General features: G+C 35.3%; 1 protein-coding gene across 1 annotated transcript in view; it reads right to left on the reverse strand.

Moving 5' to 3' along the window:
* LOC132549338 (tyrosine 3-monooxygenase-like) overlaps positions 1-19,576 on the reverse strand; it is a 47,183-nt gene extending 27,607 nt beyond the window's left edge. The window contains exon 1 of the mRNA XM_060213269.1: positions 19,478-19,576. Within this exon, the coding sequence (XP_060069252.1) occupies positions 19,478-19,576 (99 nt within the window). The remainder of the gene's footprint in view (positions 1-19,477) is intronic.
* Between the last annotated feature and the right edge of the window lie 923 nt (positions 19,577-20,499).

Here is a 20,499-nt window from a genome sequence, read left to right on the forward strand (position 1 = left end):
ATACAGTAGAGCCAAACAATGAAATCAAACAAAATTATCAACATGTCATACAATAAGATATTAAACAAAATATATGCTCTTTGACTGGTGTTATCGACGAGACAATAGAGAAACGTGTTTTCTTTTCAAATATTCCTTTTCGGGTTTAGCTAGATTGACCGTACACAAACAAAGGTCTCGAAAGCTTCATGATATATCCTAAGTATGATTTTATAAAACTCGTTTTATTATTGTGTATCATATACTTTTGTCTATAATAGACTTGAAAGATGAGTACCCCATTTACAGACCATTAAATTGTGATGATATTAACAATGTACGTATTTGTGAAACAAGAGACGTTTACGTTACAACACATTATGTGCTGTATGAAATTGACATTTTTATTTTGTTAGAAATGTTTATATTGCTAGATATATTTCTGTAACATTATTTATTTATGATATAGTCTCTTTGTAATATTTTTTTTTCTGATAAACACTGTCACAGCTGGCATCATATATTTCTACATAGTCACGTATACTATATATATGTGTGTGTGTTATTTCATAAAATATCTCATCGATTACAACACAAATATTTATGAAGATATTAGATACTGTTGATAAACATATTTGTTCATTTCAATAATTAATTAAACTGCCTTATAATGAATTGTAACTGATTTGGTGACAGCTGTGCCATCCCTTGATGAGACTGTAAAATATTTGTTCGTCAATAAACAATTTAAAAATATACTATCATGGAAATAGTAGATAATGTACCTTTGTATAGACCATATAGATAGGTCCGGGTATTTTATTGGTAAAACAGATTAGTGTTTTAATGTTGATTGATTGAATATTATTTGTAATTGGAAAAATAAGTAGAAAAATCATTTCCTACCATTAGGATAGGACAGAGAAATCTCTACCCTCGGAGGAGATTCCTGACAGTCTTACCCTCGGCAAAGACTCAATAATCTCCTCATCAGGTAGAGATTTCTCTGCCCTACTCTTAAGCTAGGGAAAGATAATATTATTCTCTAACCCTGGATAGGTATATCCATGCTTTTTACCGGTATGAGATCTCCTTGTCTCAACCATGCGGTTCACTGTCGTCCCATTTATTAAGTCACGTCACGAGGCTTGCCGAGTGTTCGACAGTTGAACAATCTTCCCCCGAAGGTTGAGATCCCCCTAAAGGGATCAATGATTATTTTTTCTCATATTATTTTCCATGTCCGTGTGCAAGACGAAGAGTATTGTGCGAACAAAAACACATGGATGGCGCATGAATAGTGACGAGGCCCATTCCTCATACGTTCCACACATTATGTACATGCCAATTAAACGTCAAATATAATTATACTCTTGATATCATATATACATATTAGTCATCAGTTGTGGATTAAGATAAGTTTCAATTTCGATGATAACAACGGATTTCCGGTTTGATGATAACACAAAATTTCCATAGCAGACTAACTAGTGTTGGTGTATGTGTGACCTCCTAAAAGTAGTTTCAACTCTGGGCTACATTAGTGATGTCACTCAAATTGTTTTCATAACGTGCAAATAGCACGTATAGTTGATCTTAACCCTAAGATGAGACAAGGAAATCTCACACAAGCGTCGGTTAACATGTCAATGGGAAGAGGAAATGTTAGTTCAACTATCTACCTGTCTCATCTCCTAGGAGGTGAACGGCTTTATTATTCTTATAACTGGTAATCCTCCAACTAAGTGCACTTCATTATTGCAAAACCATTTTTTTATATTAGCTTTATTGATATGTCGGTAGAATAAAACAATTAAAGATTCCTATCTTATAGTTTATTGTAGTTCCTAGGTACAATTTCCGTATCACGTTCCAAGCCTTATGCCTTTTTTACTGCATTTTCGCACTGGTAAGTGTTAATTCTATATCAAAATCACGTACTCGGCAACATCTTTAACACCCTCGGGACGATGATAGAGACGAGATGGGAGGAGGGCGGAGTTTGAACTGAACTGAACTTATTACGTTTATAATGATTCCCACATCTAAATCAACATTACAGTTACATTGTGATAATTTTTTTGTTCCACATGAACTTAAACTATCAATAGTCGGATTACTGATATATATTTAGAGTTCATTATAATAACTTAAGTTGCTTTAGCGAGTGTTTCAGTGGCTTCCCAATAGACAACATGTTCAGAGGATTTCAAAGTTGTGCAACATGTGAAAGGACAATCACTGGAGCGATTTACGGACCATGCATCAATAGATTAACTTAAGGTAACTATATCCGTGTTTAGTCTCCTGCAACGAAAAGTTCTTTTCATTTGCTCTAAGAATTACAATACTCAATATTCTGCACCTGTTGTATTAATGATTTTAGTGATGTTTATGGATTGATTCAATTTTTTGTGATTCAAACTAAAATAGTTATTTGATTTCAATCTTAAGACTTCGGTATATGCACATGTTCACCTGTCGCATCAATAATTAGATCATTAGGTTTGTGAACTTATTGCATTTTGTTAATATTCCCGCAAATTGAAAAAAAAACTCGCTACTACAATTACTTTCCTTACTTATTATATGAAAACTTTCTCACGCTAATTTTGAAAATTCAGCTTCTATGGATATTCTTTCTTTAAATCTCTCAATTTTGATAGATTTGAATTGTAATATACGAATGCATATATATATATACTTAGCAAAAAAAGAAAGGTTAACATGTTTCCTTGGCGAATACCTGCAAATGAGTGAAAACAAAATGACGTTTGTGCAATAGTAGAAAATGGTAATGTTTTACATTACAAAATCCAAGGGGGTTACCAAAATCATTCAAGCGTGAAAGTCTGTATTAGCGAAAGAGCTAACGCACCAGCGCACACCAGTCGCGTCAGCAGAACTTTCTTGCAGCAGAATAATGTACAGGTGTTAGATTGGCCATCTAAATCACCTGATTTGTCACCGATTGAACATGTCTGGGACGTTCTTGGGCGACGCGTGAGAGAACGTCAAAATCAGCCCTCAAACTTGCAGGAGCTGGCCCAAGCCTTGATCGCTGAATGGAACAACATCTCTCCTCGAATTATCCGCCGGTTTACGAGTTCCATGCGACGACGCTGCAATGCTGTTTACTTCGCAAAAGGTGGTCATACCCGTTACTAATGGTGTTACCTTTGAAATTGACCCCAAAGTCCTTTACAGTCGAATAAAATCAACTGAACGCAAAGTTATATAATGAACCATGACTGCAGTTTTATCAGAATTGATCAATTACTTTATTCGTACATGATTGGTAAGAATTTATGAAGGGGTTAATTAATTAATCACAGTATAAAGTAGTGTTACCTTTCTTTTTTTGTTTAGTATATATGAATTATAACTCATGAAAAAATCTACATGCATTTCCCCTACCGTAATATACAGTTCTTGATATACAGTTGTTACCGAGATATTTTCGAGTCTTTGTTTACATTACGATCAGCTGGATATTCAACCCTAAATCAAAAGGGCGAATGACTATCCGATTAAAATCAGATCTACATACGCACAGTACTTTTCATTCAAGCACGCTGTCAGTTTCATGTAATTCACTTCATATAACCATTAATCAGCATGATACAAATATAAAGAATCTTAGCTATAGACGTGTGTGTTTTTTCCTGTACGAACACCTAACTGTACAATATCAAATTATATTACAGAAACGATGCTTTATATCATATAATTCTTGGAAGTCAGGAAGTAATTGGCAAATCTTTATTTCTATACACTACACTTATGTGCGTGGCCGTTTTCGTCTTTCAGATGTGGACGTTGAAGCGGCAGGCATGTGTTGAGTGCAAAATCAAATTCGACAATTTCCAATTAGGCGCCATTGCAATGAGTTAAGATAAATAGCAAAATTCCGTTCAGCGACTAGGTGAAAGGAACAGCAATTGTGCGACTCTTTTTTACCTTTGGATTTAAACTTGCTTGTTTTCATCAAACTTTACATAGGATTACACAGTGTGCTTTGAATGGCAAAGAGCTGTTTGTTCTGCTTGGTCAAAAACCAAATGATATCTAGGACGATATTAATGATACTTTAACACCTTTTTACGCTGAAATTGATTACCTGTAATACGTTTCATGGCATGAACTGCAGACAGTAACTGAATACTGACTGGTGCTATTGAGGACGGTTGATAACATCTTCAATGGTTTGTTTCAATGTGTATTAATTATTGATGACGTACATTTCACGACCATTACGTTCGGATGACTTAGTGTATGTCTGGTATTACTATACAATCGTACTAGGGTAACACTATTTTACATACAAAGTCAAACAAAGCACTGCCGATGCGGAATCGAGGCGACACCATTACAGTGCAATGACAGCTTTTGTTGGCGCTGACGCAAATGAAATGTTGCGATACGTTTATGAATTAGATCATGCTTGTAAAACAGTTGTGTGATGCAGGTAAATTCAGGGCTTGATTATGCTGTATATAATGCTATCATTACATTGAAAGGTCTTATCTGATGATAAATTGCAGGGGTAGACACCGCTAGTCTTGTCTTTTGTCTCAGGGGTTTACTCCGTAAAACTTACTTGTTCCCTGACTATTCTGTAAAATATTTCATTGTATGTAATTTTATCGAATTATGTTTATGAGTCCTTTATTCAACTCCATAAAGTCATTCTGAAGGAAAAGTTACGTATAAGAAGCATGCCATGAATTTTTAATATATGAATTTTCGAAGTCATTCTGTCATACTACCAAAAAGTATATGACAGGTTATTTTGAGCAGTAATATTGATTACGGGGCTTGAATAGATTAAAGTTTCATCTAATATATGATAATATGATCTCCGTTTACTTCCGGCAGTTCCTATCCGCTGTGAAATTATTCATAAATATTTCCCTCTCTTATAACTATCGATTATTGAAAATGCCGAGGAAAATCACGTGACTGGAGTGACTAAAATAACTAAAATAAGAGAAAACCTCGGCTTTGAATCTAATTCGAAAGACAAGTATTGTTGTTGTTGACAATAGCTAATTTCGTTGAAGAAAATGTTTACTTATTTATTTTTGCTGGGTCGGTCATCTCAATATTGAAATCAAAACTTCTAGAAAAAAAGAGCATCTGTTTTGGTGTTGCTCAAGCAATGTTCACTAATCAACACGTTAACATGTTAGCCGTTGGTCTTCCTTCTGTATATAGAGAGTGAGGGCACGCAATAGGTTCCAAACATGAGTATCACATACTGCTTTAATACATGGACACTATTCCCGATCTTGCTATGTTGGGTTATTCAAAAGACATAGCATTGACCTGTCTCTCTTTTGCCGTAAAGAGTGAAGACTACCTCGTTTCGTATGTCGCCGACCTCGAACACGGTAATAGCATTCACACTGAAAATTCTTTTTTTCAATTTTGAAGTGAAATATTAAGGATTTGATACCTCCAAAAACTGGAACTATCAACACTTATTCAGATTGAAGGACAAGACTTATTCAGATTGAAGGACAAGACTTATTAAGATTGAAGGACAAGACTTATTAAGATATGAAGTCAACACTCATTCAGATTGGATGTCAACACTTATTCAGATTGAAGGACAAGACTTATTAAGATATGAAGTCAACACTCATTCAGATTGAAAGTCAACACTTATTCAGATTGAAGGACAACACTTATTAAGATTGGAAGTCAACACTTATTCAGATTGAAGGACAAGACTTATTAAGATTGGAAGTCACCACTTATTCAGATTGAAGGACAAGACTTATTAAGATTGGAAGTCAACACTTATTCAGATTGGAAGTCAACACTTATTCAGATTGAAAGTCAACACTCATTCAGATTGGAAGTCAACGCTCATTCAGATTGGAAGTCAACACTTATTCAGATTAAAAGTCAACACTCATTCAGATTGAAAGTCAACACTTATTCAGATTGAAAGTCAACACTTATTCAGATTAAAAGTCAACACTTATTAAGATTGGAAGTCAACACTTATTCAGATTGAAAGTCAACACTTATTCAGATTGAAGGACAACACTTATTAAGATTGGAAGTCAACACTTATTCAGATTGAAGGACAAGACTTATTAAGATTGGAAGTCACCACTTATTCAGATTGAAGGACAAGACTTATTAAGATTGGAAGTCAACACTTATTCAGATTGGAAGTCAACACTTATTCAGATTGAAAGTCAACACTCATTCAGATTGAAAGACAACACTTATTCAGATTGAAAGTCAACACTCATTCAGATTGGAAGTCAACACTTATTCAGATTGAAGGACAAGACTTATTAAGATTGGAAGTCAACACTTATTCAGATTGAAAGTCAACACTTATTCAGATTGTAAGTCAACACTTATTCAGATTGAAAGTCAACACTTATTCAGATTAAAAGTCAACAGATTCAGATTGAAAGTCAACACTTATTCAGATTGAAAGTCAACACTTATTCAGATTGGAAGTCAACACTTATTCAGATTGAAAGTCAACACTCATTCAGATTGAAAGACAACACTTATTCAGATTGAAAGTCAACACTTATTCAGATTAAAAGTCAACACTTATTAAGATTGGAAGTCAACACTTATTCAGATTGAAAGTCAACACTTATTCAGATTAAAAGTCAACACTCATTCAGATTGAAAGTCAACACTTATTCAGATTGAAAGTCAACACTTATTCAGATTGGAAGTCAACACTCATTCAGATTGTAAGTCAACACTTATTCAGATTAAAAGTCAACACTCATTCAGATTGAAAGTCAACACTTATTCAGATTGAAAGTCAACACTTGAAAGTCAACACTTATTCAGATTGAAAGTCAACACTTATTCAGATAGGAAGTCAACACTCATTAAGATTGGATGTCAACACTTATTCAGATTGGAAGTCAACACTCATTCAGATTGGAAGTCAACACTTATTCAGATTAAAAGTCAACACTCATTCAGATTGAAAGTCAACACTTATTCAGATTGAAAGTCAACACTTATTCAGATTGAAAGTCAACACTTATTCAGATTGAAGTCAACACTTATTCAGATTGAAAGTCAACACTTATTCAGATTGAAAGTCAACACTTATTAAGATTGGAAGTCACACACTTATTCAGATTGAAAGTCAACACTTATTCAGATTGGAAGTCAACACTTATTCAGATTGGAAGTCAACACTTATTCAGATTGTAAGTCAACACTCATTCAGATTGGAAGTCAACACTTCATTCAGATTGAAAGTCAACAAAGTCAACACTTATTCAGATTGAAAGTCAACACTTATTCAGATTGAAAGTCAACACTTATTCAGATTGAAAGTCAACACTTATTCAGATTGAAAGTCAACACTTATTATTCAGATTGAAAGTCAACACTTATTCAGATTGAAAGTCAACACTTATTCAGATTGAAAGTCAACACTTATTCAGAAAGATTCAGATTGAAAGTCAACACTTATTCAGATTGAAAGTCAACACTTATTCAGATTGAAAGTCAACACTCATTCAGATTAAAAGTCAACACTTATTCAGATTGAAAGTCAACACTCATTCAGATTGGAAGTCAACACTCATTCAGATTGAAAGTCAACACTTATTCAGATTGAAAGTCAACACTTATTCAGATTGAAAGTCAACACTTATTCAGATTAAAAGTCAACACTCATTCAGATTGAAAGTCAACACTTATTCAGATTGAAAGTCAACACTTATTCAGATTGAAAGTCAACACTTATTCAGATAGGAAGTCAACACTCATTAAGATTGGATGTCAACACTTATTCAGATTGAAAGTCAACACTCATTCAGATTGGAAGTCAACGCTCATTCAGATTGGAAGTCAACGCTCATTCAGATTGGAAGTCAACACTCATTCAGATTGGAAGTCAACAATCATTCAGATTGGAAGTCAACACTCATTCAGATTGAAAGTCAACACTTATTCAGATTGAAAGTCAACACTTATTCAGATAGGAAGTCAACACTTATTCAGATTGAAAGTCAAGACTTATTAAGATTGAAGGACAAGATTTATTAAGATAGGAAGTCAACACTCATTCAGATTGGATGTCAACGCTCATTCAGATTGAAAGTCAACACTCATTCAGATTGGAATTCAACACTCATTCAGATTGAAAGACAACACTTATTCAGATTGAAAGTCAACACTCATTCAGATTGGAAGTCAACACTCATTCAGATTGGAAGTCAACACTCATTCAGATTGAAAGACAACACTTATTCAGATTGAAAGTCAACACTCATTCAGATTGGAAGTCAACACTCATTCAGATTGAAAGACAACACTTATTCAGATTAAAAGTCAACACTCATTCAGATTGAAAGTCAACACTTATTCAGATTAAAAGTCAACACTCATTCAGATTGAAAGTCAACACTTATTCAGATTGAAAGTCAACACTTATTCAGATTAAAAGTCAACACTTATTAAGATTGGAAGTCAACACTTATTCAGATTGAAAGTCAACACTTATTCAGATTAAAAGTCAACACTCATTCAGATTGAAAGTCAACACTTATTCAGATTGAAAGTCAACACTTATTCAGATAGGAAGTCAACACTCATTCAGATTGGAAGTCAACACTTATTCAGATTAAAAGTCAACACTCATTCAGATTGAAAGACAACACTTATTCAGATTGAAAGTCAACACTTATTCAGATAGGAAGTCAACACTTATTAAGATTGGAAGTCAACACTTATTCAGATTGAAAGTCAACACTTATTCAGATTAAAAGTCAACACTCATTCAGATTGAAAGTCAACACTTATTCAGATTGAAAGTCAACACTTATTCAGATAGGAAGTCAACACTCATTCAGATTGGAAGTCAACACTTATTCAGATTAAAAGTCAACACTCATTCAGATTGAAAGTCAACACTTATTCAGATTGAAAGTCAACACTTATTCAGATAGGAAGTCAACACTTATTCAGATTGAAAGTCAACACTTATTCAGATTGAAAGACAAGACTTTTATTCAGATAGGAAGTCAACACTCATTCAGATTGGAATCAGATTAAAAGTCAACACTCATTCAGATTGAAAGTCAACACTTATTCAGATTGAAAGTCAACACTTATTCAGATTGAAAGTCAACACTTATTCAGATAGGAAGTCAACACTCATTAAGATTGGATGTCAACACTTATTCAGATTGGAAGTCAACACTCATTCAGATTGGAAGTCAACACTTATTCAGATTAAAAGTCAACACTCATTCAGATTGGATGTCAACACTTATTCAGATTGAAAGTCAACACTCATTCAGATTGGAAGTCAACGCTCATTCAGATTGGAAGTCAACACTTATTCAGATTAAAAGTCAACACTTATTAAGATTGGAAGTCAACACTTATTCAGATTGAAAGTCAACACTTATTCAGATTAAAAGTCAACACTTATTCAGATTGAAAGTCAAGACTTATTAAGATTGAAGGACAAGATTTATTAAGATAGGAAGTCAACACTCATTCAGATTGGATGTCAACGCTCATTCAGATTGAAAGTCAACACTCATTCAGATTGAAAGACAACACTTATTCAGATTGAAAGTCAACACTCATTCAGATTGGAAGTCAACACTCATTCAGATTGAAAGTCAACACTCATTCAGATTGAAAGTCAACACTCATTCAGATTGGAAGTCAACACTCATTCAGATTGAAAGACAACACTTATTCAGATTGAAAGTCAACACTCATTCAGATTGGAAGTCAACACTCATTCAGATTGAAAGACAACACTTATTCAGATTGAAAGTCAACACTCATTCAGATTGGAAGTCAACACTCATTCAGATTGAAAGACAACACTTATTCAGATAGGATGTCAACGCTCATTCAGATTGGAAGTCAACACTTATTCAGATTGGAAGTCAACACTTATTCAGATTGAAAGTCAACACTATCAGACTTGAAGTCATCACTTATTCATATTGGACATGAATAGATATACCACAGATTTTTGTTGATCACGTGATGGTCAGATGACACTGATTTGACGGATCTGTCTATCACTACATCACTATACTGATTTGTAACGTCGTCAATCTAGGTATTGGCTACCTGTCAAATTAAACGGTAATTCATCAGTTGGTGACATGTGTTTATTTATCAATTGATGGAATCAGTTTTATTATAACAATACGAAATCCTTCACCATACCATAGTTTTAATACCTGTTTTAATTAGATGTCGGATACAATCATCACTACGTAAATAAACTAAAAATCCTAGAATCCTGATTCTCTACTTGTATATTGTGAATGGTTACTTAATTAAACAATACTAAGAGTAAAATCAACTTTACGACAATTATACATAGATTCAATGACTAGTGTTCATCTGCCTATAGAATATCTCATGTTCAATCATTTTTTTCATTTTTGTCTCTGTCTCACCGAATAGGTTGTCATTGGTAGAAACCACATTGTTTTTGTTGGTGTGATAATTCTGACTGTCTATAACGACAAAACAGCTAAATGATGAACTTTGATTTACTATTTTACTCTACTGTATCACATCCTTAAGTTGTTTTAAAATGTGTTATTCATTTGGGTGTCTTTTGCACAATCTTCGAAATTGCAGGTTTAGATACTGCTGATGGACGAGGTTTACCATAAACTGCAAGTCAAGTTTAAATTCATTCGAATGATGTTCACGGTTCAGAATATACACGTGTCTGATGTTTGTTTTACATTATAAGATGTATGAAAATGATCAATTCTTGAATTAAGGACTGTTGCACCTTCAAATTTACGATGTACTTTGGTGATGTGCAAAATAGTTTAGTGTAATGAAGTTCGTGAGAGGCGTGTAAAACAATGTGGTGTTATGATACATTCTAGTAATTGCAAAATAGCTTTGTATTACGAAGTTCATTAGAGGTGTGTTAAAACAGTTTAGTGTTACGAGGTGCTTTGTTGAATGTTTGTCGTTGATGATTTGTAAGCTCTATTAGATTTATGTTATGAAGCACTTTCGAAATACCTAATGCATTGTGCAATGAAGCGAAACGGCATATTGCATCGACGTACCTAAGTGATGAACGATATATCGTAAGCCAACACCAGGAGTCTCTGAAGGTATTCATTAGTGCTCTGTATCATGTGACGTATAGTGATGTTAGCAGGCAATATGGACATGTTGATACTAAATTATCAATTAAACAAAATATTGCCAATGATTTGAAATTACTTTTGCAAATACGTGTTGTGTAACATGTATTGGGAAATGTTATTCACTTTCTAAAGACTATCGTCATCTAAAAGCGTGTATTACACAGCATAATCAACTAGAATACCTAATGAAGAAAACCACAATGCGTCATTACGTCACAGCGTAATCGACTATGGGACTCTACACATTGAAGTGCCATAGAAGCTGGCAAACTATTGTGTGTGGTAACGAATGTGTGTAACTATCCTCGTTCCCTGGAGAAAACTTAACAACGAGGCGAAAATTATAAACGTTTTACAAACGCCATATAAATCGTCATTAGGCTTGAGATTAGAGTGACGCTATTGTAGTTATAGTGTATCCGCTTCCTCAAGGTCAACGATACCATGCCTTTCTATAAAAGCCTATCAATAGACTATGGAAAATGACATTTAGTAGTCATATGCAGAAGAGTCATAAATTGCAACACAGTGACAGCAAATTAATACTTAACAAATGAATATCCTGTTTCCAGAATTAAAGTTGTCCATATCAGTAACACATCGTTACGTGCGGACATCGTTGTTAGCTATGTGTCCTAGGCCTAAGCAAATTTGTAGATGGTTCTACTGATCGAGAACACGAGGTTTCATTCTAACACTCAGGTCCCAACACGTCCCTGTAGAACAAATTGGCATGTTTGTGGATTATTGCGTTAACTGAAGCTAGAATTTTATGAGAAAAAAAATGACAGGTCTTATTTTAGAACAGCGTCGATTAAATAGTACGCGTAGAATTTTTCAACATGATGAGAGCATTAGGAATAAGAAGAATACTTTAGAATAATAAAATGCCTTGGCCTACCAAAAGTATATCATGTGTTTATCTTTTGAGAATTATAAGCACAATTTTGCCAGAATTTTTTCCTATAAAGTGATTGTCACATGGACATGTTTTCTATTACATCGTCAAAAATCAGAGGAAGTATTGCGAAAAGTACCCATTACCAAGACAACAAAAATCCTTTATCTCCAAAATATACCGATTCTCTCATGAAAAAGTCGTGTCAGAAATCAATGATATCTTTGTAATGTAGACGGAAAGATCTCAACCCTTGGGATAGGATTTATTATATTCAGCACCCCGTTTTACATGGATTATTGATTATTTTTCTTCAATATAACTTGGATTTGGACAGTGTGCATAAACCCATTATTTTCGTTTATATAAATTCGCACTTTATCAATAATTATAACAAGTCACTAAATTATTTACAATTGTGGCAACGCCAACCTCACACATCCTGTCCCAAGGAAAGTCCTTGTCTTTGTTTCCAAATAATTTGAATAGGCATTCAAATTTGGTTACATAACTGTACAGAAACACCATTAATATTAAATTGTGTTAGAGAAATATGTTAGTACGTCCTCTCAAATATCAATTCAGTCGTCCTCTATAAAAAAAAATCAAACCAGATAAATTAAGATTTAGATATAAAGTAAATGTATCTTATTATGAATATTGCAAACATACTTTTTATCGAGACTTTCATTTTAGCGGTTTTTCTGCTGAAAGATTTGTTCTAAAATACGTTATTCTTCCTGTCACTTCAGTATATTGTTTATATCAAGGCACTGTTATTAATGGACTGATTCATCTTATCGCTACGTTGCCGAAAAAATGATGCATTAAGATTTGTTTGCATCAAATAAAGTATATTAAGCAGTATCAATCGTATGTCAGACCTAGTATTGTAATATCATATAAAATGTTACCTTCCGTATCTAAAATAATAGAGATGATATCATATCAAAATGTGTATACGTTATATATATTAAACACTGCCACGTTACTTCTATAATTTTGAAATTGTCGTATATTTCAATTTGTTAGCGAAAATGAAACCTTTGTCAGATTAATGATTAGTATGATGTTTGTACAAGGTATTCTAGCCGTAGTCATGAAATCATTCTTATAGGCAAGTATGAACTCTGTGATCAACAAAACTTGCTTTAAATTCGCTGAAATCATGAAAAAAAAACAGGAAAGAAACTAAAACTTTAACATTGTAAAATAAATCTCAGTTGAGATATTTCCGAAATCATTTCAAATCACGGAAAGCTTATTTCTGTGTCAGATTTAACACGAAAATTATTTAACTTTGTGCATAAAATATGATAAATCCCATCAAAAGTATTTGAGCTTGAGCACAAAATGTGTATCTAAGCATGAGTGCGGTTTCATGAATACGGGCTACACGTTAAGTCCTTGTACAATTCGGTAAAATGTATTGAAAAGAAGATATTGTACAAATGTTGGAAAGGCCCCACATAAAAACTGGTTGTGCATTATCAACTAACATACTGATCAATATGATGAAACTGTTGTCACTAATTATCTTTACTGTTTTATCTCTTCTATGGAAATTATTAGTTAGAATCATATTACTGTATCAAGCTGACATAAACTAGGCATTAATTTCAGGAATACATGATATTTCATTATTTTCCAATCTTTCTGTAATATGTTAACCTAATCCCATGGTATGTATCATATTAATATATCATGATCAGATAATTGAGAAATGGGATTGTTTTTTTCAAAAGCCCTTTCATCTTCATTATTGTAATAATTGTTCAGCAAAAAACGGTATATATTCAGCTAATACAAAGCTTTTGTACCCGGCTGTGCGGTCTGAAATGTAACAAAGAGTAAAAGAAGACAAAAGATATGTCAGTAAGTATTGGTCTCAGGTCATTCATATAATATAGGGTCGGTTTGTTGTTCAGTAAGGGTATTATTGACAGAGCACCGTTATCAAATGTGGTTGTCAGAATCATGCCTCACAACCTCCAACAGAACAGGTCTCGGATCAGGAATCAGTATGAGCGTGGCTCGTATTTCCTGATGTCTGGTATCTAAATTGCACGTGTCAATCCCCTTTCCGATATAAAAATTCAAAATTACATTTAAACTCTGTTCTAATGACGATAAAAAATAAAGGATTTGTAAAACCTTGATACAATTAACTGAGATAATAATGGGAGAGCAAGCACGATTTACAAAGAGAAAATAATAGGAAGCTCCGCGATCAGCGATCATCAGTTTGACGTTCAGAAGGAAGTGCGCGACAACTTTGATGTTTTATTGTAGGGAATGCTTTTGAACAGCAAAGGTTTGGTAACCGAACCAAGACTGAAGCCACTACTTGGATCATCCCCGAGAATTCTATAGGGACATAAATAGTTGTTAATGAACAATAAATTCCTTCATTATGATAAAATCACTTAGGGATCGAGATACGCAAAATGGAATGTAATGCTTTCTGTGTTATAAATGCACATCAGTTACCATGGTATCGCTTTGTTCACAAGGGAATTATTGTTTTATTTCCACGATTTAATGAACTTGCAGCTCAACTGCATCGATCATGAGAGATGAACAGATTGTTGCAGTGGAAAAATCACTTGATAGAAAATGATATAGATCATGAGAAAGGATTTGTCACCCACCATACCGACGGGGAAAACAGATTGCTCGAAAAATATGGCTAAAATATGTAAAAATTACATTCAGACATTGAGAGAGGTGAACCAATCGCCACATCACTATGTCTATCACAGGAGACAGACAGATCACCACACAACTATACCTATCACAGGAGACAGACAGATCACCACACAACTATACCTATCACAGGAGACAGACACGTCACCACACAACTGTACCTATCACAGGAGACAAACAGATCACCACACAACTATACCTATAGCAGGAGACAGACAGATCACCACACAACTATACCTATCACAGGAGACAGACAGATTACCTCACAACTATACTTATCACAGGAGACAGACAGATCACCACACAATAACTATACCTATCACAGGAGACAGACAGATCACTACACAATAACTATACCTATCACAGGAGACAGACAGATCACTACACAATAACTATACCTATCACAGGAGACAGACAGATCACCACACAACTATACCTATCACAGGAGACAGACACGTCACCACACAACTGTACCTATCACAGGAGACAGACAGATCACCACACAACTATACCTATAGCAGGAGACAGACACGTTACCACACAACTATACCTATCACAGGAGACAGACACGTCACCACACAACTGTACCTATCACAGGAGACAGACAGATCACCACACAACTATACCTATCACAGGAGACAGACACGTCACCACACACAACAACTTTACCTATCACAGGAGACAAACAGATCACCACACAACTATACCTATAGCAGGAGACAGACACGTCACCACACAATAACTATACCTATCACAGGAGACAGACAGATCACTACACAATAACTATACCTATCACAGGAGACAGACAGATCACTACACAATAACTATACCTATCACAGGAGACAGACAGATCACCACACAACTATACCTATCACAGGAGACAGACACGTCACCACACAACTGTACCTATCACAGGAGACAGACAGATCACCACACAACTATACCTATAGCAGGAGACAGACACGTTACCACACAACTATACCTATCACAGGAGACAGACACGTCACCACACAACTGTACCTATCACAGGAGACAGACAGATCACCACACAACTATACCTATCACAGGAGACAGACACGTCACCACACACAACAACTTTACCTATCACAGGAGACAGACAGATCACCACACAACTTTACCTATCACAGGAGACAGACAGATCACCACACAACAACTATACCTATCACAGGAGACAGACACGTCACCACACAACTGTACCTATCACAGGAGACAGACACGTCACCACACAACTATACCTATCACAGGAGACACACAGATCACCACACAACTATACCTATCACAGGAGACACACAGATCAACACAACAACTATACCTATCACAGGAGAAACACAGATCACCACACAATTGTACCTATCACAAGAGACACACAGATCATCAAACAACTGTACCTATCACAGGAGACTTACTGGAGAGGGAGAGATCACCACACAGCTTTACCGCTTATTGGAGATGGACAGATCACCACACAGCTTTACCGCTTACTGGAGAGGGACATATCGCCACACAGCTTTACCGCTTACTGGGTAAGTACAGATCACCAGACGACTTTAAAGCTTACTGGTGAGAGACATATCACCACACACCTTCACCACAAAAATTTACCGCTTTCTGGAGAGGGACAGATCAACACACAGCTTTACCGCTTACTGGAGGGGGACAGATCACACAACTTTACCACTTACTGGGGATGGACAAATCAACACACAGCTTTACCGCTTACTGGAGAGGGACAGATCACACAACCTTACCGCTTACTGGAGAGGGACAGATCAACACACAGCTTTACCGCTTACTGGAGAGGGACAGATCAACACACAACTTTTCCGCTTACTGGAGAGGGAGGGATCACCACTAAGGTCAGTCTCAGTCACGGGTGTTTAATGTACTTGTTTTGATGCTCTTTATTACATGTGATCAATATACTAAAGCAATGTGTTGAGTTTTCAACATCTAATATACATGTAAATGTATTACTAATCATTAGGCGTGTCACATTACAGATGTTCAGTATGCCTAACATGGCGTGTTTCATTACAAAATATAGATCTCCCGATCATATCATAAATACGGATCACTGACCTGCCTTCTGATGTCCTGAAAACGGAAATTTAATAAAGTTATCCTACTCAGATGTCTAGTGGTATCATATATTAGGGTAATGAATACGGACGATTGTTTTATCTTTGTATTTTAAACCCATGAGTAATCAATTGAAAATCGAATGAAATCAATTTACCAAACCTTAGATGTTATACACATGGGTAATCGGTTCATTTACTGAGTAGTTTTATGTATATACTGTTAATCAGACCACAAATCTACAGGTGTCATACACACGGGTAATCAACTCAGACACCTGGCGGTGTCATACACACAGGTAATCAATTCAGACACCTAGCGGGGTGGTACACACAGGTAATCAATTCAGACACCTAGCGGTGTAATACACACGGGTTATTAATTCAGACACCTGGCGGTGTAATACACACGGGTAATTAATTCAGACACCTGGCGGTGTAACACACACGGGTAATTAATTCAGACACCTGGCGATGTGGCACACATGGGTAATCAATTCAGACACCTGGCGGTGTCATACACATGGGTAATCAATTCAGACACCTAGCGGTGTAACACACACGGGTAATCAATTCAGACACCTAGCGGTGTCGTAGGTTGTGCTACACACAGGTAATCAATTCAGACACCTGGCGGTGTGGTACACACAGGTTATCAATTCAGACACCTAGCGGTGTCATACACAAAGGAAATCAATTCAGATACCTAGTCATAATACGGATGGTGACATACACACGGATAGTGACATACACATAGATAGTGACATACACACGGATAGTGACATACACACAGATAGTGACATACACAGATAGTGACATACACACGGATAGTGACATACACACGGATAGTGACATACACACAGATAGTGACATACACAGATAGTGACATACACATAGATAGTGACATACACAGATAGTGACATACACACGGATAGTGACATACACATAGATAGTGACATACACACGGAGAGTGACATACACATAGATAGGACATACACACAGATAGTGACATACACATATAGTGACATACACACAGATAGTGACATACACACAGACAGTGACATACACACGGATAGTGACATACACACGGATAGTGACATACATAGGAATAGTGACATACACACAGATAGTGACATACACACAGACAGTGACATACACATGGATAGTGACATACACATAGATAGTGACAAACACACACGGATAGTGACATACACACAGATAGTGACATACACATAGATAGTGACATACACACAGATAGTGACATATACACGGAGAGTGACATACACACAGATAGTGACATACACATAGATAGTGACATACACACAGATAGTGACATATACACGGAGAGTGACATACACACAGATAGTGACATACACACGGATAGTGACATACACACAGATAGTGACATACACAGATAGTGACATACACACGGATAGTGACATACACACGGATAGTGACATACACACAGATAGTGACATACACAGATAGTGACATACACACGGATAGTGACATACACACAGATAGTGACATGTTTTCGGATGAGAATATCACAAAAATGTATTTAATTTGCTTTTTGGGCATTAACAAATACCTTCAATAAAATCAATGTTAATATATATTAGACATACGGTAACCGAGACACCACCACCCTGAGAAGGTGTGTCACCATAACTGGGTAACCAATATACAAATGTATATGTTTGATGTACATTTACAATACAGATATAGAGGTATGTTTCGGGAGTCATTCTTATTTTGGTGGTACAAAAACATGCAACTAATGAAAATCTTTTAATTAAGATTACACACCACATCTAACAATTAATTTTCTTTTACAAAATACAGAAGTGTGAACCTTCCTTTACAGCTATGCTTAGTGACACAAAACAAATGGGGATGATTAAGCTATATATGAAATAAAGTACAAATAATTTACACCTAAGCATCGACTTCAGGAAATTAAAATAATTATTAATAGTAATAGATAAGTCGAAGACATGCCATTAAAATATCACTTAATGGCGCAATTTAGGTCAACAGATAAACACCATGAACATGTTGATTATAATCTTATGTAATCACAAATGATTTATAAAAAATGAATGAAACTTGTAAATAGCTACAACAGATTGGGTACATGATAAGAGCTAATAAACCGTCAGTGTCTTCATGGGAGTTGGGTCTGTCCATTCTTACTACCAGGATGAGAGACTATCAATGCATTTATAAAATTAAATGAAATTTAAATAAATAAATATTTCCATTAAAATCAACATTTTAACATTAAATTTTCCTTAAATAAGCATACCGAAAAAAACATACAAAAGACACGAATCTATATTTAGATACAGTAAAGCAAAAAAATTATTTAAACTACACCATACTGCTGTTTCGTCCTAGGACTCCTCAGTGATGCTAAAGGGGTTGACTGAGGAAAATCTAAACCGATCGAAACAGCTGTCAAATTTTAGGCTTAGATGGTACTATAACCCCAAAAATTTGATTGTAAGATAAAAAGACAAATTTCTCATTAAAATATACAAAAAAGAACAAAAGAATAATTGTTATAACTTACATTGTATATGACACATAGGTGTGTATATATACACCAGGCTTAACCTACGATTACTTACTTCTTGACTGTAACTCTTTTGGAAGGCCAGTCTTCGCTTGACCGTTTCTGTGTCCGATGGCATCGGTTTGGTCACCGAATTGTACACACTCGTTGACATACTGATGTTGCACAAATATTTTACTATTTGATGTTTTCAAAGATTTTTTTAGTCAGTTCAAAAAGTTAACAAACTCTTACTAAAAAACTGTTGAAATTAATTTTATGATTAACACACTGGTTTGCTGTGTGTTCACTGTAAACTGAGTTGCTGCTGTAATCAGTCCGGCATTTAAACGTTATTGGTAGAGTAAAAACCGCGCGGTTATTTCTCATAAATTATTCCCAATCGATATGATATTATCGTATGTTAAAACGTGTTCAAAAGAGGCAGGGATAGCGGCGAGGTCTTCTGTCTCTCTCCAGTATTGTTCTCTACCATTGATTGTTTGTAGAGACTTTTAGGACACACAACTCTGACTCGAAACCAAAATCTATAAACACTGATGTGAAATACTACTTTTAAAGTGCAATATAGGTACGTGGCACAGGATTGGTAACACTCCGGGATGGTATTGGGTCTGTGAGAGAGTCAGCGGCTGATGGCGTTGATCTGTGACAGGATTTCACGGAGCATGTCACACTACATTGTGGGCACGGCTCTCCCAACATACCGTTTCGTCAATGTCTTAATAAGCATGTCTTTGACACGGTGGCTAGAGTACGATCTCAAAGTTATGTCTCAGAACGGTTTCTTTATTATCTAATCTGCTAAAATCTGATAAAATAAGATTCTTAAATTAAACCCCCAAATGTTAAATTAAAACACTGTGATTGTTAAACGTGATATACCTCGAAGTTATTCCCCACATCCCTTCGAAATAATGCTACCATTTTGTTGTCATAGATACCCTTAGATGAATTAATTCAGTGACATTTACAGACGTTTGGCAAAATGTTTCCCTCTTCCACAAACTCTATTTTCAGCAAATCCCTGATATTTGTAATCGACTTTGATGCATGACTGGTCTTCTAAGTAACACG

The sequence above is a fragment of the Ylistrum balloti genome, unplaced genomic scaffold (assembly GCF_031769215.1).
Source record: "Ylistrum balloti isolate Yb309-2 unplaced genomic scaffold, AGI_CSIRO_Ybal_v1 Utg370054, whole genome shotgun sequence".
Classification (NCBI taxonomy): Eukaryota; Metazoa; Mollusca; class Bivalvia; order Pectinida; family Pectinidae; genus Ylistrum; species Ylistrum balloti.